Source organism: Myotis daubentonii, chromosome 1 (genome assembly GCF_963259705.1).
Source record: "Myotis daubentonii chromosome 1, mMyoDau2.1, whole genome shotgun sequence".
NCBI lineage: Eukaryota > Metazoa > Chordata > Mammalia > Chiroptera > Vespertilionidae > Myotis > Myotis daubentonii.
Genome location: NC_081840.1, coordinates 77,545,012 through 77,570,894, shown reverse-complemented (window position 1 = coordinate 77,570,894; position 25,883 = coordinate 77,545,012). Strand labels below are relative to the sequence as shown.

General features: G+C 42.7%; 1 long non-coding RNA gene and 1 gene segment (V, D, J or C); one reads left to right on the top strand and one right to left on the bottom strand.

The window, feature by feature from the left end:
* The window catches only part of LOC132240156 (T cell receptor delta constant-like), a 62,343-nt gene extending 58,649 nt beyond the window's left edge, over positions 1–3,694 (bottom strand). The window contains 2 exon segments of the C gene segment in view: positions 2,955–3,278; positions 3,427–3,694. Of these exon segments, the coding sequence occupies positions 2,955–3,278; positions 3,427–3,472 (370 nt within the window).
* Positions 3,695–6,859: 3,165 nt separating this feature from the next.
* Positions 6,860–25,613, top strand: LOC132240167 (uncharacterized). Of its 2 annotated transcripts, XR_009454224.1 has the most exons (4): positions 6,860–7,212; positions 8,426–8,459; positions 13,923–14,073; positions 25,290–25,613. It is a non-coding gene; the product is annotated as an uncharacterized LOC132240167 (long non-coding RNA). The 2 variants fall into 2 exon arrangements; XR_009454225.1 differs by lacking the exon at positions 8,426–8,459 and having other exon boundaries at positions 6,866–7,212.
* The last annotated feature ends 270 nt before the right edge of the window (positions 25,614–25,883 follow it).

Sequence of the window (25,883 nt, the reverse complement as noted above, 5' to 3'; positions counted from 1 at the left end):
CTGTATAATTTTGTTGACTAGTGTCACCACAATAAAATGGGGGGGAAAGATGAAAAACAAGTGGCTGCATCTCATTGGCACTCAGTATTTTAGTTCACTTTTTTCCTCAATTATTTCATTGTTTAGTTTCCTCTTTCTTATATGTAGCATTTTTTTTTTATTGACTAGCTCTAGATGTGCTACCCAATTTACTTACTTTCTGTCATTAGCTTTTTACAACAACACTGTGAAGTTGGAACTCTTTTATCAACCCTAAGCAGAACCTTAGTTCAGGCTTTAACACTAACTTTAAACTTAACTGTAATCATAGCCCTAGGCTTAATCCTAGCCTTAGCCCTCACCCTAGAGCAGCGGTTCTCAACTTGTGAGTCACGACCCCTTTGGCGGTCGAACGACCCTTTCACAGGGGTCGCCCAAGACCATCCTGCATATCAGATATTTACATTACGATTCATAACAGCAGCAACATTACCGTTATGAAGTAGCAACAAAAATAATTTTATGGTTGGGTCACAACATGAGGAACTGTATTTAAAGGGCCAGAAGGTTGAGAACCACTGCCCTAGATGGTTTTAGAAGACAGCGTAAAGTTTATGTCAGGAACACAAAATCTCTGAGTTAGAAAACATTTGACAGATCATCTGGATCACTGTTCCATTATTCCAATTTCTTGACAGATGGTCATGAGCCTCAGTTTGAACAGGTCTGGTGGTGAGGGCACAGCCATGTTGCTCCTTGTTTCTAACATTTTGGAAATGGCCTTTTCCACGGTTACCCCATCATACTCGAGCACACACTCCAGAGTCGGAAACCTGTTGCTTTCCCTTGCTACCTGTGGAAACTTGAGCAAGTATTTTAGCTTTTCTGTGTCTTCATGTCCTCATTTATAAAATGGGGATAATAATAAAAAGTGTATTATATGGTTGTTGAGAGGATTAAATAATAGAACACATGTAAAGTGCTCAGAAGAGTGCCTGGACTATAACAAGTACTCAACAGATGCTAATTGTTATCACAGCTAACATACAGTTTTATGAATTTGCCCGGATATTTTCCTCTTCCTGCTCAAACATGTTTTTCCAAGTCTCTGTCAGAAGATCCACTGGGTCTCCTCCTAAGAATCCATCTTGCAAACCTTATAACAACATGGTACCAAAACTTTGACAGCATCTTCATAATTAGCTTCCAAATGTCATTCCTTTTCCAAAGTCATGATTTCAAACAGGGAGAAGAATTGTACCATTTAGTCTTGGAAGTGCTCTTCACCTTTAAATCTAGCATAGATTTAAAGAAGAACAACAGGATATGAATAGCAGGTAGTGGGCTAGATGAGTATGATAGGGCCTGTGTGGTAACTTGGATGCATCTCAGGAAAGTTGGGTCCAAATTCCCTTTCAGGAATGTAGGGCTCAGGGTGCCCAATCTGGATAGGGATCTGAGAACCTGATTTTATCCAAGGCAGAGTCAATATTCAGAGCCTTGAGATAGTTTCACCAGAGAAACCATCCAACAGGGTGGGGTAGTGAGGTAGAGGCCAGGAACAGGCCTATGTTGGAATTAGGACACTAGGACAGAGTGAGTGGGCTTGAGATGGAGAGTTGAAAAGAGAGATTCTTGGAAATGTACCTGTTTGGGAAGATAAATGAGAAGAGCACATGAGATCATGGCTAAAATGCACAGAATAATTACACATTGTAACTATATACATTATGTATATCTATCTATCTATCTATCTATCTATCTATCTATCTATCTATCTATGTATCTATCTATCTATCTATCTATCTATCTATCTATCTATCTAACTATCTATCTATGAATGAAAGGCCAGGCAGGATCATGAGGGGTGGGAGGTTTGGGAATAACTCTTGGTGAAACAATAAGGAGCCTTGACTGGAACCGACTATGTGTGTCTGCAAACTTGTTAGCCTTTTTGCACTTCTATGGAAAGCAGAATATTTGGTAAGAAGGGTTAGTTGAAGAAAGTATTCCCTAGACATTGCTTGAAGTAGTCTAATGGGGCTTTGTCAATTTTTTTATTTTAAATTAAAAAATATTTTTTCAACTTTATTGACGTGCAATAAACTGCACATATTCACAGTGCACAGTCTGATAAATTTTATATGCCTGTACATCCATGAAACCATCACCATAATCAAGTTACTGAACATATCCATCACCACCGAAAGTTCCAATGAGGTATTTTATAAGGTTATAGTGATAGATATTCTAGATGAGGCCAGAAGGACAGCCACAGGTTTAGCCTCAGAATAGTCTGTCAATCATCTAAGTCTTGGAAAGTACATGGTTTAAGATAAAAGTGGAGTTTAAATTGAGTTGTCCACAGAAGGATAAGAAAGAAATTCTCCAGGCTTTATTTCTAGCACATATAGAAGTGAAGAGGTAGAGAAGGAAGGGAGGTCAAAAGGCCATATTCACCCAGTAATCATCAAAACAATACAGAATGCCAGAGATTGAATCTTGCCTTCCATGTTGGGAAGATGGCATGCAGTGCATACTATTGATGCTGAAGAAAAGGAGCGTCCCCACTTTTCCAACCCCTCTCTTCCAGAACAGCTATATTCGTGGCGTATGTGACTGGGGGAGAAACTGGACATCCATTACCTGTAGTCATATTTTGGAAAATGCCCCTTTAATCTAATGCCCTCAGCACTTAGTGTGTGGCCGAAGCTTCAAGAAAACTGTTAAAAGTGTACAGTGAATGCTACAACTCCTGACTGTGGCTCTGTCTCTCCTCCGGTCCCACAGTGGGCCACACCCCACTGGAGGTTGCCTCTCTGAGTAATATGAGAGCTCATGAGTGACTGAGGGTGAAGGAAAGGCAGTAATATCAGCCTTCTCTGGCCCCCATTTCTTAAACTATTTATTAAAGGGGAAATCGTGATCTTGTTGGAATTGCTGTTCTACATAGATCTCCATGGTTTTTGAGCTGCTTAGAAGTGGGCCAGCAGCAGGGTGGTAGTCGCTGGCACAGTAGTAAATTCCTTCATCTCTTTCTGATGCTTTAAGGATCTCAAGCTCAGCCTCATTGCTTGAATCATTAATGTTAGCCCGGAACTTGCCGAAGAAACCACGGCCATACATGCCCCCTTCTCGGTGTATGAAAGTCATTGTGTTACCCTGGGTCTGCCTGTACCAGCTGATATAGTAGTTACTGATCGTTTCTCCCTTCAAGGAGCACCTGAGGGTGGCAGACATCCCCAAGGACATAGTCATCACTTTGTCTTGAGATACCAACACGATAGCTGACATGACTCCTGAAAGCAAAGACATGAGAGGGGCTCAGTGAGAACTGGGGCTACAATCATCGAGTAAGGGGCACTGTCCATGAGCTCCTGGCCCTGGCATTCTTGATGCCTCATTGTTGCTAGTCTTCCTTGATTGAGTTTCCAGGATCTACCTTACCTGTCCAGAAGAGGGTGAGATAGATGAGCAAGCAGTTCCTCTGCATGGCTCCACTTGGGGATAGCTCTGCCTCCGAACTCACCCTCTGCCTGGTCCCTCCTCTGAGTCAACACCTTCTCTGTGACACATTTGTGACTGAGGAAATCAGCCCTTGTCGGCAGCTGTTCTGTTTCCCATGAGGGGTTTTGGCCAAATCACAGGAGTTTCACAGAGCTTATAGCCTGTTACTGGCATGATAGTACCACCTTCAAGATTGATAATGTGGTCCAGATAAGGAAGGACACTTCAAAAAAGGTTAAGACAGCTTATTTGATAACAAGGTTTCTGCTTCCCACCTTAGAAGTTATGTTTGATATTATGTTTCATTTTCATGTTAGATGTACTTGTTATATGCTCTGTGGTGATGTCACAGTCAATGCCAAGAAGAATTATTGATATTTACAGCTGTAATCAAAAGAACCATCAAATAAGGAGATCGATGGACTACGGGTGTTGTAATGATTTTGTGTTTACTGCAACTTCCTCCAGGCAGAGTTGGATAGCTGCATAAGGGTGATTCACCCAAGTGTAAAAGAGCAAGCCAATGAAATATTGTTTCCAAATTTGAGCCAGTTTCCTGATCTTTATTGAGCTCATCTGTCTTTTCTGAAGCTAGGTCACCTATGTTGAATTACATAGAGCCAAATATTGTTAAAAAACTTAGAAACCACCACTACCTTCCAGTTTATGACAGCCTAAATTTATATGTTTTCAAAACAGAGGCATGCTTGAACTTTTGGGACCTACATTTTTGAATTTCAAGAACAATAATCTATGCAATTTTGAAATAAACAGGTAAATTAATAATGGAAACTAGAGGGTACAACAGAAGCTGGGAGGAGGATCCTTTGGTATGCAAAGAAGCAGGAGCAAAGGCAGCGCCCAACATCTGAGGATAGGTGCAGGACCTAAGTTCCCTTGCTAGTGGAGGAGAGACCCACCTAAACTTTCTTGTTTTCCCGCATGTGACTGGGACCAGATTGACCTGAAGAAATTCAGATAGAAGCAAGCTCAAGTTTGCTTGATCTCATGGTAGTTGCTCTCCTTACCCTTGAGTCATCTCATTTACCCAACTACCCACTACCACCATTCATAGAGGACCATTAGCAAGTACTCAAGGTGGTCTCATTCTTTGAAAGGACAAAATCCATCATCAGTTCTCACCTGATGGACACAATGATGCCCATTCTCTATAGCTCTTTGAGAGCTGTTGAGGGTAGCTTCCCTGGACTTACATACTTCATCTTTTTATATCAGGCTCTTAGCTCTTGGCACATCCTATAATTTAGTCATTTTTACTGCACACTAGATCCTAAAGATTCACTGGTAAATGACAGATGTTATCTCTTCTCTTATAAAACGTATGTTCAAGCATGAGACCTAGGCATCACTTAATGCATAATTTGCATAATGAATTCCTCCACTGCAGCTGTTATAAGTACTGTGTAGAAGCAGAAGTAATATGAGACCATGTTACTGGGGCCAGGATCTGGTAAGGGAAGGCTTCCTTAAAGACGTGACTTTACAGATAAGACTCCAAAGCAGAAGTTGCCCAGCTATGCTAGATGGAGTCTTCTTGTCCCTCCAGGTCTACTCTACTTCTTACTCTAGGAGGCTGACCTTAATGGACAACATCCACCTGGTTCCCTTGCTCTCTGGTATGCCATTTAATTTGACCAGTGGGAGGTACTATTAGGAGATTGGAGAGGAGGAGAGTGAGGTACATTGTTATTACCACCCATTACTTCCTGCAGGAATGCATATTGGCAGAGGCTGCTTTCCTCAACTGCAGGCTATAGCTTCTTTCCTACACCTGCAGCATCCAGTAACGGCTCCTCGACATCATGTTTCAGGATTAGGGTGGTAGTGGCTTCTTTGTTGTCAGACCCAAGGTGTTTCACCATATCTTTTGGTTTCCCACAACCCAGCTGCGTTAGTTTCCTCTGACTGCCTTGAAAGAACCACAAACTGGGTGGCTTAAAACAATAGAAATGTAATGCCTCACTGTTCTGGAGGCTAGAAGTCCAAAATCGAGGTGTCAGTAGGGCTGTACTTCCTCCGAAACCTGTAGGGGGATTCTTTCTTGTCCCTTCTGAACTTCCAGTGCTTTGCTGCAATCTTTGGTGTTCTTGGCTTGGCTTGTGGTGTGTCACTTCAGTCCCTGCCTTCCTGGTCACACTGTGTTCTCTCTCCATCTCTGTCTTCACACGACTGCTTCTCATAAAGATGTTGGTCATATTGTGTTTGGGGCCCACCCTACTCCAGCCTGACCTCATCTTAACCAACTATATTAATTTCAATGACCCTATTTGCAAATAAGGTCAATTTCCAAGCTACTGGAGGTGAGAACTCAGCATATCTTTTCTTTTTTCAGAGACATAATTTAATCCATAACACCTGCCCACACCTTTGTAAATGCCCCTTGCATTAGATTCTCTCGATCACCACTTCAAGAGTATCCTCTGCCTGATACACCAGGTATCAGGGGGCATGTGTAAGGAAAGATTATTGTATATATAAAAAAATGAGGACATGTAAGAAAAGCCCTGAGGCAGGAGGAAGTGCTGTGGGCTTAAAATTGCACTAATAGCAAAAGAACAATTAGCTGGGCTCAAAGAAGTCTGTCTTCTTAGATAATTACTGTTGAGCTCTCCCAAATTATTCAGAAAGTCATTCTGAAAAATCCCAAGAATGTGCTTATGTTTACAACTATGACTTATATCTGCGATAGGTTAGAGGCAATTTTAAGAGTTGATTGCTAGTGGGCAAAAGCAACCTTTCTTAAGGCCTGACTAGGAGTGAGTCAATGTTAATAATAAATCAAAGCCAGAGATAGAAGACAGTAGTGGGGAGGGAACCAGTTATGATGTGGTAGAAGCTTAGGCAGTGGGTGTCTAAAAGCTGTGCCGTGCCTGGTCTGGGAGAATCAGGACCTGCAGCACACCTTGGCCTTCTTGGTCAGGTCACACGGCAGGAGCAAGATGGAATTTGAATACAAATGTAGCCTATCTTGGGGTGCCCAGGTGGAAGGTAGGAAAGTGTGCCAGGGCCTCGCCCTTGGACTCTACCTTTCTCAGGCTCTGTGCAGGCTGTTCCTTGTGCTGATTCTTTCTATGTCAAGGCCAGCAATTAGCCACTTCTTCCCATGACCTGGGGGGATGCCTGTTTTTTCATGTGATTTTCCAGGAAAACTAATGTTTATTTTCAGCCTGTGAGGAATAAATGAAATGATATTTGCAAACACTTTACTCATTGCTTGGCTATTTGTTAGTTTCCTCCTTGATATATTTTTTATAAAAACAAGGATACCTGAGACCTGAGTGGTTAATAGCAGAGGCAAAAGTGGTTTGGAGGGATTTATCCATCCTTCCCCATCATCTCTATCAGCTTCCCATTTTGACATCTTCAGATTATGAAAATATAGCCTCAGGCAAGTTCCCAAGGCATCTTCCAATGAGATTGCTACTCTTCAGCAATTCTGAAGTTGCCTCTGCATGTAGTGCTTTATGATGTACAAGTGCTGCCTCACACTTGTTACTCGATCTGTCTTTATCTCTTAGGTAATCCCTCCAAACTTCTTGTGGAACTCATACTGCTCCTCAGAAGTGCTGATTGAAATGAAATGATTTTTTCTGCCCACAAGATGCTTGGCTTGAATGTGAGTTGCTGTCTACAACATACAAGGAGAGCAAAGGAAGACCAGTGAGGAGCTCATTCCCAAGATCATGACCATAGGAAGGACCCTAGGTTTTTGGGTTGTGGCGTTAAAGATAGACTATATCATTATAGAAACTTCTGTTCCCTTCAGCCTGACCAGACAGAGGAGGGTTAAGAAACAGGCTGCTGACCCTAATATGTAAACTGCCACAAGTGCTTTCTGCTTTTCTGTAAGATGTCTAGAGATGGCTGTAAGGATGAGGTCATTAATATTTCATTTTCAGGGCCACAGTGCTGCTTGTGGGTCCCAGGCAAATCAACCAATGGATTATATAGCAATGGAGGAAGATGTGTTTATTGAGAACAGAAACAAAAATGAAATATTTGAGGTGTTAGGGACCTTAGCAAGCCCTTGAATTTATGTTTCAGCGTTCACTTCCCATAATCTCAAGCAGAGAGCTGCTTTTCTGTTCTTCAAGTGAGTTCCTTGAGCTCATCCTCCATTTCTTTGAATTTGCACAGACTGTTAAGAGCAGGCAGCCCTACCTTTGCTCAGACAAGACTCAGACGGAACACTACCTATAAGACTGGATGGGGTCCTGGAACTTGGCGGGGGGGGGGGGGAGGTCCTCTTTTTTCAGTGCCTTCTCTAGTTCTCAAGAAGTAGCTATGCTGTAGTTCAGAGACTACTGTACTTAGAAAAGCTTGGAAAATCTGGATTTGTGCCTGACACCATCACTTATTGCAAATCACTTAACCTCTCAAGACCTCAGTTTTCTAAACAATAAAATTGGGATAATAGGACTTCATACGGTCATGAAATAATGGACGGGAGTACACTTTGTGATAGATCTACAGTTAGACTGCACTGGCACTCAGCTGACAATGTGGAAGCTGCGAAGGGCACGATTTGGTTTGTGACCTATCTGGAGGCAGAGGAGCAGCACCACCCATAGAACAGCACAGTAATAAGACCCGTCCTCTTTCACGGTGGTTTCAAGACTCTCCAGGGAGAATCGGCATCTATGAGTAAAGTTGCTCTGGAGACCAGAGTCATAGATGTCTCCTTGTTAATATATAATTTCAGGGAGCCAACTTGTATTTCAACTATGTATTTTCTTTTCCCTTCCTCCCCTCCTTTCTCTCTCTCTCTCTCTCTCTCTCTCTCTCTCTCTCTCTCTCTCTCTCTCTTTTTCTCTAGTTATTCATATATAGTACGGTCATTAATTTCCCATTCTGTCATTTGGCACTGTAAAATTTTGCTTCTACTAAAAGGAACAAACATTTCTTGTTGCTCCAACAGGCATCTGGCTTGATTCCTGAAAAACAAAATCAAGGTAAGAGGAACCATACCTTTTAATGGTTCTTTACTTCATGTGTGGAAGTTTTTTTTATTGCTTGTTGCAATATATTTACTATGGATCTTTTATTTATATATCAAGAGAGCTGTTCCTGGGAAGGGAGATAGACTTTGCTAAAATGCCACTCTTCCACTGGACAAGAGCCCATAACTGTCACGCAGAATTTAACAGAAAAAATTATTGTATTGATGTAATTCTTAGTGGCATTTAAGTGCCTACTATTGTACTCTGCCCATATAGAACACACCATAAATGTTGATGCTGGACTTAAGAAAACACAACACAAAATAAACATAATGGGAAGATGAAGGCAGTGGAGCGGGCAATGAAAATTAGATGAAAAAAAGCAAAGTTAAAGCATGGAAAAAGGTTTAGTTGAGTATGATAGACTTATCTGCTGAAAGAACAGAGTAGATCAAACTAAAAAAGAAGGGAATTATAACAACTTAGATAAGAGGAATGTGGAGGCAGAGAACAACTGGAGAGGAAATTAGGACAGTTATCTTCAGGCAGTGGTTCTGGTTCTCAATCTTGGCCCCACATTGGGATCACCTAGGGAGTTTTCAAAAGTACGGAAGCCTAGGTAATATCCCCAAAGAGTCTGACTTAGCTAATCTGGGGTGGGGCCTGGAAATCAGGATTTTTAAAAAAAGCTTCCTAGGTAATTCTATGTGCAGCTGGGGTTGAAGACCACTGGGTAAGAGATCATTGGCCAAACAAAGAATAAACCATGCAGTGCAGCAAGGGCTTATTACAGTGTTGTCCTCAGGGGATAAGACAAAGCCTGTGGCCAAGTGTCTGTCACCTGTGACTAAATGGCTCTGCCAGTCTTCTGTTCCTTGTCTTTTCTCCAGGAACAGAATGGACCTTCAGTGGCTCTCCTCCTTGGTGATCAGCCATCTCTTTGCTTCCCTGAATTCCTACAAGAGCAGAGCACTTACTGAGTGCTTAGTAAATATTTGCTAGCTGCTATGGTCCTTGTCCTCTGGGTCCTTCTATACTGATTGAAATGGGCTAAGTCTGTGGTCCTTGGTTCTTCCTCTTAATCCTAACCTGACCTTTAAGATCCAAATTCTGCCCTATTCAACTCCCTTCTGAGAGGTAGAATTCAGCCAGGGGGGCTGCTAACCAGATGTGATTCCTTACACTGGACAACACATCACTGTGTGTGTGAGAGATGGAATGCAGCTTATAGCACACCAGACCCACAGAGTAATGGGTTATTGCTGTATTTCAACTATGTATTTTCTTTTCCCTTCCTCCCCTCCTTTTTTTCTTCCTCTCTCTCTTTTTCTCTAGTAAATCCCAGGCTCACAGAAGATCACAGTCATCTGAGGAGACCTACCACTGAAAGTGAAAATGTGTTCAGTGCCCTGAAGTGACCACCAGCATTTAGAGGGGATGACTTACCTCTGCTCTTCTGGAACTGCTGATTTCATAGTAAAGATTTGCAGAGAGAGAGAGAGAGAGAGAGAGAGAGAGAGCGCGCTGTGGGTTGAATGTAAAGTTATTCTGTCCCTGGAATTCTTCTTTGATTTCCCTTGCTTGCTGGAATAGCTGTGGGGCCTCAGTCAGAACATGGAGAGGTCAAAACAGAAAGTTTTATGCTGAGAAGAGACTAATCTTTTGCCTTTGCTGGTAGAAGTCTATTTATAAAAAACAAAGTAATGGTAATTTTTCACTTTCATCCAATAATATCCCAATAGAGAGGAAAATGCTAGAAAAGCTTGGATTGGTTATTAGTTTAAAAGAACCTGAATAGAAGCCCCTCTTCCTTTTTTTCTACTTTTCTGCGCACAAATAAAAAGCACTCCTAATTTTCCTCCTCTAAAATAGAGAAAAATATTTCAACCAAGGTTCCTGGTTGGGAGTAGGGTTGGTATATAGGTCAGGGATAGGGAGAAAAATAAATGTTTTGTGTGTTTCTTTGGTGACAGGGACTTAGAAAAAAGTAGAATGTAGATGCTTCAGTGCTTATAAGAAGCTCAAATTCTGTATTTTAGAACTATACAGCTGTGGAATTCATCTTCTATTAATCTCCAACTTGGCATTAGTCTCCCAGGACAGAAGGTGGTGGCATAACTGGGCTCTGCCAGAGCCATAGGGAAATTCTCTGTCTCATCTTCCACAGCGAAGTAAATAAAGGCCTTTATCTTTTCATCAGAGGGGGAGGGGAGAGCTGCAGGAGGCCTCCCTGGGAGTGAGACCATCTCCACTCTACCTCAACTGGAAGAGAGTGAGATGATCCTATCTTCTGGGTTGGGTCTATGCTGCTAAGGAGATGGAAAGGCCTCACTCTCTTTCCCTTGTGAAAGGGGAGTGGTGGGCCCAGCTGCCAGGACAGACTGATCCTCCATGCCAATAGTATCCATAGCCACCAACAAAAACTTGCATTATCCATGCTCTTTCTGGTCGACCTTCCTGCCCTGACACAATTCCATAGGTGCCCCACTAGTTCTTGGGTTCTGAGCTACCATAGTTAGTACTTTCACTTAGTTTTATCACAGGTTGGGAAGACAAAGAAATGAGGCTGAAAGCATACCAAATCTCCAAACATGGGGTCAGCTCTAAAGAAAAAGGACTAACTGAGGAGACAGTGGCAGAGAAACATGGACACACTCTAGTGTGCTTTGGGGAAGGTAGTTGTGTAGATTTAAAAAAGAAAAAAAAGCCCTGGCTGGTGTGCTCTGTGGTAGTGTTGACCTTCACACCAAATGTTTGATTCCCAGTCAAGGACACCTACCAGGGTTGCAGGTTCATTCCCTCCACCCCTCAAGTTGCATATGGGAGGCAACCAATTGATGTTTCTCTCTCACATCAATGTTTCTCTCACTCTCTCTCCCCACCCCTCCCTTTTACTGTCTCTAAAAATCAATGGAAAAAAGTATCCTTGGGTGAGGATTAATAATAACAACAAAAAATAAGTAAAAAAGACACCATGATAGTTTGGGGGGCTAAAAGAAGAGAGTTCCTAAACCAACTAAGTGGTAAATTTAGTATTTGAGCAGATGTTCCTATAGCAGCTTGGGTCACCATAAGCCCAGTGCCCTGATCACCCATCTGCATCTGCTGCTGCCCCACTGCCACACCCTGTGCACCTCTGACTTTCTGGGGCTTGTGGTGAGTCTTTATTGGAAACTGAAAATGGGTACAGAGGCAAGGACTTGGGTAAATAAAGGGTGGGGCAAAAATAGGTTTACAGTTCATGACATAGTTTATTCTTGTATTATTATTTATTAACTTTTATATTATTTTCCATACAAACAACTGTAAACCTACTTTTGCCCCACCCTGTACTGCATCTGTCATATTCACCACAGCTAGAGACACCATAGTTTTATGGCTGTTTATTATTTCCATGGTACTGTTGTGTTAGAGCCTAGTTTAGAATGCGAGTGCTGTTATGTACAACATGATGTGACAAGTTAAAGGGCTGTTAACATTGAGCTGTGTAATGGACACTTAGGATAAGTGAATGAAAAGCTTATTGAATGGAAATACAAGCTATTCAGTTGGCAGGGCTTTAATTGTCAAGTTGTCTAAGGGTTTGCACACGTGCATGACTGAGTACTGACTGTGAACTTGGGAAGTTACCAAAGGAGGGCAAAGGAAATACTATGCGCAGCAAGTCGGCTCTGCATCATGAACAACCTCAGCATATATCAAATGGAAATGCATGGGGAGTGAAATCATGGTACATAACAAAGCACACAGTATTGATCTAAATTGAGAGCAGTGTTCAGGCCATGGTGAGAAAGCAGGGATGGAGGATGACAGAAACTGCATAGGGAACGGCTCATGCCAAGATGGACTAGTAGAGCACACAGAAAGAGGATTTTTGCAAGACTCAACTGACAATGATCTCTCTGTCAGAGTATCTTCTTTTAAAAAGTGCCAGCTCAAGTCCCAGAATTGGTGACCCAGAGGCTGAGCTGAAGGTCATAGTGGCAGCACGCTAGGAGGGGAACTGTTGTCTCTACTTACCATCTGCTGTGTTTGTGTTGACTCACAATGTGGTTGGGGACTCAGCTGGACAGCATACCAAATGCCCAGCAGAACTCCCAAAGTTACTGTTGGTCCAGAGGGTCCCTTGTTAATAAATAGTATAGCACAAACTATGTATTTATCCAGGGTAGTATGATAGGGAAGGGATACTAGCAGGAAAAAGAAGACATAGTTTAAAAAACTATGGCAATTAAAAAATGTTTATTTTTGAGGAAAAGATGTAATCCAGACAATTTCCCCTTCTGTCAATAGACTAAACCCTAAGCTTCAAGCATGGAGAGGCCAAGGACAAACTTTTTTTAGGGCAAACAAGATGAGGAAAAGCTGCCTCTGTGTACAGACACAAAGCAGCTATGCCATGGAGACCATGGCCACATTACAACGAGGGCCTCCCTGTGTGGTTATCAGGGACCCCAACTCACTTAGGCAGATCATCACGTACAAAAAGGGCTCTCAGCTTCCCTCTACAATACTCAGGTTCCATCAGTCCTCTTTTCTTCTAACAGTGTGTGAAACCTAGCTCATTTTGGCTGGTAGAAGAGGCCTTGGGAAAGGCTTGGAAAAATACAGGATCAAAATTCACATAAAGACCAGAGATGCAGTTATTAGAACTGCTGGTTAAAAATCTTTCTGCAATCCAGGCAGTCATCCTCTTTTGACCCCCTCTTTGGTCCTGTAGCTAAATTGAGGAATCAGGATTATGCGCTTGAGTTGCTGCTCTGGTTGGGTGGGAGAGTTATAGACAAGCCCTGCCACTTAAAAAAAAATCTTTTCATTTTAAAGAAGGGACTAGATCCATGTGGGACTATTGTGAAGAGTAAGTCATCCATGGCTGCAACATACCAGCATCACCAGATGGGGTGCGGGAATGTAGGCAATTTATAAAATCTTTGTGACAGCTTCTGTGACCACAGGGGAAGATGTTGACTCGACTTAGCATTTTTAAACTTAAGTATTCACCTCACGCCAATGTATGCAGCTGTTTTCTCTCATCTGAGGTTGGTTATTTGGTAATGCAGAAAGATGAGGCATTATTTCTTTAAATAAAATATTCCCTTTCATTACATCAATCCACAGACTGACGCTCTATCCACTGAGCCAAACCAGTGGTAATCATGAGCACATATGCGGAATTTAACACCATGAGCATGAGTGAGATCACCTAGAGAGCGATAACAGAGGGAAGGGGGACCCAGCAAGGGCTATGGGTGCTCTATAGTTAGAAGCAGATAGAAGAGGAAGAGCCAGTGAAGGAGACTGAGAAGGAGAGGCCAAACTTTTCTCTTTATATCAATCAATTCTGCTGTGGTAACAAACAGCACCAATATCTCAATAGTTTAGACAATGAAAATTTACTTTTGCTTCTGTTTTTACTACAACTTGGTGCCTACAAGGTGTCTGCCAACCTCTGTTCCCTGTGTCTCCCCATTCCAGAATCCAGGTTGAAAGATAACAGTATTGGGGACACACTGTTCTCATGGCAGAGGAAAAAGAACAATGGGAGAGGAAAAGCATCTAAATGCAGCATCTCAGAAGCTAAGCATGGAGAACATTTCAAGAAGAAATGGGTGGCCACTGCTGAGAGGTTAGCTGTTTATTCCTGTGTTTGCTTTATGTCTGTTTCCTCTTATCTTAAACTGGTAAGTCCATGAGGGCAAAGCCCATGTTTATTTTGTTCACACCATGTACTCAATGCTTGGCCCAGGACTAGGCACAAAGTAGGGCTCAGATTATATTTGTTGCACAAGAAATAAAAGCCAGTCTGAATCTTTATGATTAATTCAGTAGGCAAAGAGTAGTATCAGATTCCTAACATAGAGTTTGATCTTAGCAAAAAAAAAATGGAAGCCTATTAGATGTCCTTCAATGTGGACACACAGCATTAATGAAACAGCAAGAAACCATCTGGGTGATTCTCCCATAATCCTTTAGGGCAGTGTTAGCTACTAGAATCTCATGAGATGTGAATGGATGTGCCATTATAGAAATAGTTCTCTGATGCCAATCCTGGGTTAAGTAGGTATCTTTACAGCAGGAATTCTCAGAGCACTTAATATTAATATAGTGTATTTGCCAAACTTATTGGACCATGGAATTCTTTTAAATTGCTTAACTGTTAACATATTGGGGGACTAGGATATTTTGAAGAACAATTTGACAAATCTTGCCCCAGAGTTTTGTAACAATTCTAAAAAAGAAAGAAATCATATGAAATTCCTTTTTTTTAAATTTTTTTTTTTATTGATTAAGATATTACATATGTGTCCTTGTCTCCACGTTACCCTCTACCCCCCCCCCCCCCCCCCGCTCATGCCCTCACCCCCCCATTGTCCATGTCCATTGGTTAGGCCTATATGCTTGCATATAAGTCCTTTGGTTGATCTTTCCCCCTTACCCCAACCCTCCCCTACCTTCCCTCCAAGGCCCGACAGTCCAATCAATGCCTCTCCGTCTCTGGATCAGCCCTTGTTCATCAGTTTATGTTGTTCATTATATTCCACAAACGAGTGAGATCCTGTGGTATTTATCCGCTCTCCAGTTCCATCCATGCTGTGGCAAATGGTAAGAGTTCCTTTTTCTTCTTCCTCTTCTTAAAGAATACCTTTCAGCATTTCATATAATGCTGGTTTGGTGGTGATGAACTCCTTTAGCTTTTTTTTATCCGTGAAGCTCTTTATCTGACCTTCTATTCTGAATGATAGCTTTGCTGGATAAAGTAATCTTGGTTGCAGGTTCTTGCTATTCATCACTTTGAATATTTCTTGCCACTCTCTTCTGGCCTGCATGGTTTCTGTTGAGAAATCAGCTGACAGTCGTATGGGTACTCCCTTGTAGGTAACTGACTTTCTTTCTCTTGCTGCTTTTAAGATTCTCTCTTTATCTTTTGCTCTTGGCATTTTAATTATGATGTGTCTTGGTGTGGTCCTCTTTGGATTCCTTTTGTTTGGGGTTCTCTGCGCTTCCTGGACTTGTAAGTCCATTTCTTTCACCAGGTAGGGGAAGTTTTCTGTCATTATTTCTTCAAAAAGGTTTTCAATATCTTGCCCTCTCTCTCCTTCTGGTACCCCTATAATTCTGATGTTGGTACGCTTGAAGTTATCCCAGAGGTTCCTTACACTATCTTCATATTTTTGGAATCTCTTTTCTTTTTTCTTTTTCAGTTGGGTCTTTTTTGTTTCTTTGTATTTCAAATCTTTGACTTGATTCTTGGGATCCTCTTGTCTGCTGTTGGATCTCTGTAAATTATTCTTTATTTCAGTCAGTGTATGCTTAATTTCTAGTTGGTCCTTTTTCATGTCCTCCATGGTCTCACTATACTTATTGAGGGACTCATTAAATTTATCGGCGGTTTCCATAAAATTCTTGAAAAACCTTATAAACGTGGCCTTGAACTCTATATCCAGTCGTTTGCTTTCCTCCATTTCTGCCATTTGTGACCTGTTTCTTTGTCTCCGCATTTTGGCTGCTTCCCTGTGTTGATAGAGTGGCCCTGCGCGCCAGGTGTCCTGTAGGGCCCAGTGGCTCAGCCTCCCCAGTTACCTGAGGTGGACACTCTTGGTGCACTCTTGGTGCCTTGGTTGTTGTAGGATCACTGGGAGGAATTGACCTCCAGGCCAATTGGCTGTGAGAATCAGCTGTGTCTGAAGTGGGAGAACTTCTGTGCTGAAGACACCCTTCTGGGGCAAGACTTGCTTCAGTGGGGCTTTGGTGCTCACTGAGTCTGCTCCCTGAGTGTGTCCCTTATGGATCTGAGGAGTTGCAATCTGGATGGTCCCCCTCTGACCACTGGGTACAGTGGCTCCTGGATCTAAGGAGATGCTGATTCAGCCTCTGCCTGAGGCCACACAGCAGGAGCCAGGAAGAGGCTCAGCTGTGAAGCAATGCAAGCCGCTGCGGGGCCTTGGGCCTTCTCTTGGAAGTTCCGGGTCTGCCTGGCTCGGCTGCAGTTAGGTACATTCACATGCAAAAGCCTCTGCCGCAGCCTGGGAGGGGCGGGGTCTCAGGGAATCAAAGGGCGGAGCAAAGAGCTATGGCTGATTCTCCGCCCAGCCCTAAGGAGTCGCGGGTCTCAGTGACCTGATAGTTGCTGCAAGCACCTCTGAGGGAAAGCCGCCCTCAGGTTCGCCCGCTGCCCGATAGTGCAGCTTCTCCCCGTATGAGTCCTGGGTCCCCAGAGACTTCCCGGAACCGGAGTTCAGAGCAGTCGGGAGCTTGTGATTCAAAAAGACAGCCGCGTTCTCAGGTGCCACCCTCTTTCTGCGCCGCGCGCGCGGACGCAAGCCCCCGTACCTCTGCACTTCACCTCCGCAGCTCCTCTGGCTCTCAGCGTGCTTTTCTTTCCTTCTAGTTGTAGAATTTACACTCAGCCAGCCTTCCTGTTTTTCTGGATGATGTTCGCTCTGTCCTTTGCGGTATTTTTCAATTGTTGTGGGAGGCGACAATTTCCCGGTGTTTATCTATGCCGCCATCTTAGTTTTTTTATGAAATTCCTTTTTAGTTGACATGGGGAGAAACTCTTCTTGTTGGGTGGAGTCAAAGGGTATTGTAGGCTGATTCATTTATTCTGAAGCAATTGATCTTCCTTCTATGTGAGAAGATTATCATTTCCTGTCTATTGCTACATGTCTGTCTTACAGTGCCTTCTGTGGGAAGGGTGTGTGTCCTTGCCCATTAGATTTGGGGATTGGTCATAGGAGGGCTTTGGCCAATGAATGACTGGACATGATAAGTGTCATGTCTGAGTAGAAGCTTTAAGGAGTATCAAGACTCTAGAGATTCTAGAGTTTCTGCCAGCAGCTCTCTTGTTCTTTTTCCTCTGCCATGAGAACAGTGTGTCCCTAATACTGTTATCTTTCAACCTGGATTCTGGAATGGGGAGACACAGGGAACAGAGGTTGGCAGACACCTTGTAGGCACCAAGTTGTAGTAAAAACAGAAGCAAAAGTAAATTTTCATTGTCTAAACTATTGAGATATTGGTGCTGTTTGTTACCACAGCAGAATTGATTGATATAAAGAGAAAAGTATGGAAGGCTGATATAACTATGAAAGCTGTTTCTTTCCCAAACATCCAGAAGAGAAACAACTCCAGAGAAGCAAAAAATAGAATGGCTCCATTTAAAGCTGAATTTTTTATACTTCACAAGAGAAAACATACACTCTTGCTCTGACTGAAAACAACTCCATGAATTGAAACAACTTGATCAGCCTGGATAAAGATTTATAGAGTTATTGTAGGCTATAAGGTGCTGGCATATCTGAGAAGAAATCTCAATATTTCAAACCAAATGAAAACAAAGAACACACAGAAGTGGAAGTTCATGGCCAGTCCCAGTGGCATTATTGCCTCCCTGTAGAGCACATTATTTTCTTAACAGTCTCCCCAGAGTTCCTCACACTTCCAAGTAGCAGGGTGGGGAGGAGGTCAGTGCCCTGCAGCAACAAATTCAGGGAAATCCCAGGTTTGGGAGGGCTCTTAAATAAGAACCAAAAGTTAATGGGAGTGACTGTTATTCAAGAAAATAATGTTCTTTCCCTTTCCCCTTCCTCTCTGCTTTTCTTAATTCTTTAATCTTCTCAACCCATGCCATTATAATTTTGCTGGTCTCTTTTGTAGATGTACAGTAGCAGAATTTTGGGCATCTCTAAGCTTTACTTGATAGGGAAATTACTACATCTGTCGGTAGGAAGCCCCTATGAAAGCTCAGATAAACAATAGTTTCCCCACAAGAAGAGACTGTGTCTAGTCTAGGTTCATGATTTTTTCATCAGTTTTCAGTTTGTTGGTCTATCTGTATCTGTCTACATCTATCTACATCTATCTACATCTATCTATCTATCTATCTATCTATCTATCTATCTATCTATCTAATCTATCATTTATCATCATCTATCATCTATCTAAACTAAGAACATCATACCTAAAGGGGTGTGTATATGTGTGTGTGTGTAACTGTTGAGGGTGCTCATCTTCCTTTCTGAGTCATCTTAAGAATCCTACAAGCATATGTTACCTCAGGGGAGCAGGTGTTTTCTCTGTTATTAGCTCCATCACCTTCTCTGAGAACCCTTTCCCAGTTCTAGGCCATTACTTTTCTCTCTATGTTCTCACAGCTGTTTTCTCCTTCCTCTGTTAATAAGTCTCTATTTTCATGTCTGTTTTACCCGCTAGATAGAGCACCTTGAGGACAGAAATTGAGTTTTGGTTGTTTTTGTAACTCAGAATGTGGCACCGCACCAGGAATACTGAATGTATTCAGTACACACATGAGGGATGAGAATATGCATCCACATAATCATAGATTTGTGTATTTTAATAATATAGTGACTGAAAATATCCACTCAAAATTCAAAACACCCAAAGAGCTCATCATATGTCCAGCCAAGAGTCACTGAAAAAATAATAATCATAACTCCTCTGATTTTCTCATAGCTGGTCAGCTTCTCTCTCTGGGTGGGTTTTGCTTACCTGGGTCCCTATGCAGGAATTGGCTCAGAAATGTCAAGAATGCTTTGACCCTTTCGGTTGACCTGTGTGCCCCCAAATGACCTTTGAGTATGTCAGACAGTTAGAGAGTGGGTGAAAATCATTGGCCTCTGAAAACCCTTGGCCCTTAGATTACTCAAAAGTGGCAAGGTTTGGGGCCCTACTGTGGCTTATAGTCAGTGATGCTCACCCAATTCTGGGAAATCCTAGAATCTGTGAGAGTCATTCATTTAATCATACAAATAAATTTCAATTTGTTCCAAAAAAAAAAAAAAGAAAAAAAAATTTCAATTTGTCATATTCAATGATAAGCAAAAGCAGATAAAGTTCTTGACTTCTCAGAGCCTACAAACTAGTGAGAAAATAGACATTAATGAAATTAATGAAATATTACAAACTGATATATGAAAGCATATTTAAAAAACCCTAAAAGCTAAACTCTGAACTTGTTGGAAGATCTTAAGATGTCTCTGAATAATTGATGTGTAAGCTTTGATCCAAAAGATAAGTAGGAATTAAATAGGTGATGAGGAGATAGGAGAAGTGTCCATTGGAAGGGAAAAATATGTGCAAAGGCCCTGGAGTGGGAGGGTGCATTCAAGCAAATGGAAGGTCTGTTTAAGCATAGACAATGCAGAAGAGAGGGGTAAAAATTATTGGCAGTGGAGGTGAGAAGGGGTCTAATGCCGGTGGTCTTAATCCAGCATCTAGAAGGGTTCAGGAATCTGGAGAAGCACTGTATGTAAATTAATTAAAGAGTCCAGAGACGAAACAAAATTTTGAAAGGCATTTGGGGGGCCAGAGGAGCTTGGCTAAAGAAACCAAGTTCTCCTTGTCTCAAGACCCCTTGCTATTTATTAACACAATTTGTCCTAAGGCTAGGTAGATATACACTTCAAAGGCCAGGGTTTAGTCTACAGAGTCCATTGTCAGGTTGGTGAAACTGCCTACGGCTGTTCAGGTGTTTGGCCAGTAGGAGGTAATAGCATGTAGATTAAGATACCCTCAGCTGTCTGGCAGCAAGCAATCATTTAATTCATCTTTTTCAGGTTTGGGGAAATGCCTTCAGCCATCTCCAGATGATTCAGCCCTGCTGACATGCTGGAATTGGCTTCTGGCAGGGGTCAGACTCTGCAGAGTCTTAGAGGTCACTTTAAGGATGTTTGGTCATTTGCTCTTTTGCCCATAAACAATGGAAATTCAGGGGTATAACATGATCATATTTGTATTTTCAAGAAATCTTGTGGCTGCTGTGGAGAGGACATATTGGAAGGCCCCAGAGACCAGCTAGTTTATTTAGTTTATTCAAAAGGATAGTAAAATGATTCAAAGGAAAAAAATGGCAGTTTTTGTAGTGTTGGTAGTGGAGGATGGAGAGAAGTGCATGAATTTGAGATGATGTTGGTAGTGGAGGATGGTGTTGGTAGTGGAGGATGGAGAGAAGTGCATGAATTTGAGATGATGATATTGTTCAGTGAGAAAGGAAAGTTTAAGAGGGGGCCATCTTTGGAAGGAAGATCTTGATTTAAGTCTTGGAGTTGAGTGGCAGTATCTTTGAGACATCTAAGTGGACATGTTGAATAGTCAGGTGGACACATAGATATTAATTCATGTATTCAACTCATATTTATTGACTACCCACTACATGCTAGTCACAGTATTGAGATTTGCATGAACCGGAAAAATATATTAAACTTGAATTCTCCTCTTCAGAAGTTTAAAATTTATGAGACAGAATGGTTGAAGGTATTGAGTATAGAGAAATAGGGCTTGAAAGGCTGGATATGATAGCTCCCTTCAAACATTTGAAAAAACAAAGGTAGAACTTAGTCTGTGTTGTTTCAGAATGTGGAACAAAAAACCAATATACCTTACCTATATATATAAAAGACTAATATGCAAAGTGTCCCCTCAGGAGTTCGACTGGGAGACAGGAGTTTGATTGCTCACTATGTCGTGCGCTGACCACCAGGGGGCTGCGCGGAATGAAGGGAAGCCCTGGTTGGCCCTGATCACCAGCCAGGCCTAGGGACCCTACCTATGCATGAATTTTATGCACTGGGCCTCTAGTAAAGTTATAAGGAAGCGGACCTTGATTTGATATAAGAAGTAATTTTTTTTATATTGATTAAGATATTACATATGTGTCCTTATCTCCACGTTACCCTCTACCCCCCCCCTCCACCCCCCCACCCCGCTCATGCCCTTACCCCCCCATTGTCCGTGTCCATTGGTTAGGCCTATATGCTTGCATGTAAGTCCTTTGGTTGATCTTTCCCCCTTACCCCAACCCTCCCCTACCTTCCCTCCAAGGCCCGACAGTCCATTCAATGCCTCTCCGTCTCTGGATCAGTCCTTGTTCATCAGTTTATATTGTTCATTATATTCCACAAATGAGTGAGATCATGTGGTATTTATCCGCTCTCCAGTTCCATCCATGCTGTGGCAAATGGTAAGAGTTCCTTTTTCTTCTTCCTCTTCTTAAAGAATACCTTTCAGCATTTCATATAATGCTGGTTTGGTGGTGATGAACTCCTTTAGCTTTTTCTTATCTGTGAAGCTCTTTATCTGACCTTCTATTGTGAATGATAGCTTTGCTGGATAAAGTAATCTTGGTTGTAGGTTCTTGGCATTCATCACTTTGAATATTTCTTGCCACTCTCTTCTGGCTTGCATGGTTTCTGTTGAGAAATCAGCTGACAGTTGTATGGGTACTCCCTTGTAGGTAACTGACTTTCTTTCTCTTGCTGCTTTTAAGATTCTCTCTTTGTCTTTTGCTCTTGGCATTTTAATTATGATGTGTCTTGGTGTGGTCCTCTTTGGGTTCCTTTTGTTTGGGGTTCTCTGCGCTTCCTGGACTTGTAAGTCTATTTCTTTGACCAGGTAGGGGAAGTTTTCTGTCATTATTTCTTCAAATAGGTTTTCAATATCTTGCCCTCTCTCTTCTTCTTGTATCCCTATAATTCTGATGTTGGTACGCTTGAAGTTGTCCCAGAGGCTCCTTACACTAACTTCATATTTTTGGAATCTTTTTTCTTTTTTCTTTTTCGGTTGGGTCTTTTTTGTTTCTTTGTATTTCAAATCTTTGACTTGATTCTTGGGATCCTCTTGTCTGCTGTTGGATCTCTGTAAATTATTCTTTATTTCAGTCAGTGTATGCTTAATTTCTAGTTGGTCTTTTTTCATATCCTCCAGAGTCTCACTAAATTTATCGGCGGTTTCCATAAAATTCTTGAAAAACCTTATAAACGTGGCCTTGAACTCTATATCCAGTTGTTTGCTTTCCTCCATTTCTGTCATTTGTGACCTGTTTCTTTGTCTCCGCATTTTTTATGCTTCCCTTTGTTGGTAGAGTGGTTTTGTGTGCTAGGTGTCCTGTAGGGCCCAGTGGCTCAGCCTCCCCAGTTACCTGAGGTGGACACTCTTCGTGTACCCCCTTGTGGGCTTTTTGCACAGTCTTATTGTAGTTATGCCTTGATTGTTGTAGGATCACTGGGAGGAATTGACTTCCAGGCCAATTGGCCGTGAGAATCAGCTGTGTCTGCAGTGGGAGAACTTCTGTGCTGAAGACACCCTTATGGGGCAAGACTTGCTTCAGTGGGGTTTTGGTGCTCACTAGTCTGCACCTTGAGTGTGTCCCTTATGGATCTGAGGAGTTGAAATCTGGATGGTCCCTCTCTGACCACTGGGTACACTGGCTCTTGGATCTAAGGAGGTGCTAATTTAGCCTCTGCCTGAGGTTACCCAGCAGGAGCTACGAAGAGAACTGCAGATTCCCCTTCCTTTTTTGGAGTTTGGAGGTGCCCTGATGAGGCCCAGCTGTGAAGCAATGCAAGCTGCTGTGGGGCCTTGGCCCTTCTCTTGGAAGTTCTGGGTCTGTCTGGCCCAGCTGCAGTTAGGTAATTTTCAGGTTGCAAAGGGCCAAGGCATTCATATGCAAAAGCCTCTGCTGCAGCCTGGGTGGAGCGGGGTCTCAGGGAATCAAAGGGTGGAGCAAGCAGCTATGGCGGATTCTCAGCCCTGCCCTAAGGGGCCGCGCGTCTCAGTGTCTCGGTAATTGCTGCAAGCACCTCTGAGGGAAAGCCGCCCTCAAGTTCTGAGTTCTGCCCGCTGCCAGACAGTCCAGTTTCTCCCCGTATGAGTCCTGGGTCCCCAGAGACTTCCCAGAACTGGAGTTCAGAGCAGTTGGGAGATTATGACTCCCTCCTGATTCAAAAAGACAGCCGTGTCCTCAGGTGCCAGCCCCTTTCCGCGCGTGCGAGCCTCCGTACCTCTGCACTTTACTTCTGCAGCTCCTCTGGCTCTCAGTGTGCTTTTCTTTCCTTCTAGTTGTAGAATTTCCACTCAGCCAGCCTTCCTGTAGTTCTGGATGATGTCTGTTTTGTCTTTTTGTTGTATTTTTGAAGTTGTTGTGGGAGGTAGCAATTTCCCAGTGTTTATCTATGCCGCCATCTTAGTTTCTCCAAGAAGTAATTTTTTAAAAATAAGAATGTTCATCTATACTAATAAAAGGGTAATATGCTAATTAGACTGGATAGACTGGATGTCTTCTGGACATCATTCCAGATGTCCTTCCTGACAAAGCCGGGGCCCGGGTGGCACTGCCTGGGTCCTGGGTGCCTGCGGCCAGCCCAGGTGAAGCCTCCTGGGGTCCCAGGTGTCTGCCTGGATAAAGCCACCTGGGGTCCTGGGTGCTGGCCTGGGCAAAGCTGCCTGGTTCCTGGGTGCCTGTGGGTGGCCAGAAGGAGGGAAGCCTGGGTCCCAGGTGTGGGGGTTCAGGCAGAGGCAGTTAGGGGAGATCAGGCAGGCAGGCGAGCAGTTAGTGGCTATCAGGCAGGCAGACAAGTGGTTAGGGGCGATCAGGAAGGCAGGCAGAGGTGGTTAGGGGCAATCAGGCAGTCAAGCAGGTGAGCCATTAGGAGCCAGAGGTCCCAGATTGTGAGAGGGTGCAGGCCGGGCTGAGGGACCTCCCGCCCCCCTCCCTGGGCAGGAATTTTGTGCACTGGGCCTTTAGTTGAAAATATTTGAATTGAGAATCGATGACCATTTATTCAATCAGTATCTAATGAACATATAATTTGAGTGTAGGGATTCCTGCTTGACCTTTAAGATCCTTTCTGACTTTTAAATTAAATGATTCTAATTTTCTGTTTAAAAACTTAGTTGTCTGCCAGGAGCCGGTCCATCCTTACTGTTTCAAAGGACCTGGCATATATGGCATACTGTTCTTAAAATGTTTGCTCACCTTCTTGGCACTATGTGTTTTAACCAAGGTCTCCTCTCTGAGAAAGGTTGTTTCCCCAGGTAGGGATTTTCCCCTGAAGTTAGGGAGGGAATAAAACCCCTCAACTAAGTGCCAGGCGGGTAATTAATCACTTTAACTACGAACAATCATGCTTAAGCTACATAATCTTTACTCCCTGGAATGGAGATAAGAAACGCCCTAACCTTTGTAATAGAGATTGATAGGATTGAATCAACTGGTATAAATACAGATGTAACAAGACAGCAACACACAGAATTTAGAACACAGAACTTAGGAGACAGAACCAAGAGAGACAGAACCTACAAAGAACGTTCTCTAGAGACAGAAGAACTTCGCTGGAGAGAACATGGCAAAAGATCCTGGACTGAACCTGACTACAGAAATTGGCAAGAGAACCTGACTAGAACCTGGTGACTGAACATGGCTGGAGAACCTAGCGAGGGAACATGGCTACAGAACCTGGCTGGAGAACCTGGAGAACCTAGCAAGAGAACATGGACACAGAACCTGGCTGGAGATCCTAACCAGAACTTCACTGGAGATCCAGACCAGAACTTGGCTGGAGATCCTGGCTAGAGATCCTGGCTAGGCTGCTGATCAACTGAACGCTGTCTCCATGTCATCCCTTCTTCGTCGACTCCGTCCACACCTTTGGGGACCCCTGGACCTGCTGGGGTTGGACCCTGGCAGTTGTCCAGAATGAAGGTCACAACTTGGATTTCCTTGAGTCCATTTCCTTACTTGGGCTCTCCTGTTTACTCTCTGTGCATTTTCAGGATGAAATGAGTAACTTCTTCAAGGTTGTGATATCTTCAGAATATACAATGTATGATAGAAATTACATTCTCTTCCTTGAGTGTCTGTGGCCTCCTTTAATGCAGAGGAAGAGGTGTACTCCCATTTCCTATTTGTCTCTTGCTCTGAAACCATACCTTGGTTGCATGATGTTGCATGACCTATTTGTAAGTAGAGCCAGTCAATGGCACTGTTTGTGGTCACAAGATACTTCCTATTTGCTGCTTTTGACCAATCATATTTTCCATTTCTAGCTACACAGGATACCTAAGATCTCCTTTGCTTGGGAGCCTGGTGGAAGTGTCATGCCTGTTATGCCACTGTAGTTTGTGAAGAGCGGCTACAGTGTTCAGACAGGATGAAGCTTCGGACTGACTTGTGGCAAAGCCACATACAAGTCTCATCTTTACTACCAAATCGGTTTTAATCAGACACTAATAATTCATGTTTATTTTTTTGGCTTGATCTTGAGTTGAAGGTGTATGGGACAAGATCCTGGGTTGCAGTGGATAAACCATGAAGGTCGCATGGTGTGTTAAAAAGTACACTGGCTCAATAAATATTAATTCATTTCTTAACTTGCTTGTGGATGAATAAGAAATGGTCAGACCAAGAATTTATGCAATGCCTTATTCCAAGGAGTATACAAGGACAAAGTAGTACCTCATTGAGAATATTTATTATATTAGTAACACAAATAATCTGTAACCTGATTTGGGGATGACTGATTGCTTATCATGAGTCACACACATGGCTGCACATCAGAATTCCTTCAGGAGCTTTTTACAAACATAAATTTTGTGTGGCATTTGGGAAAAACTGATTTATATTTCTCCACCTCTTTGAAA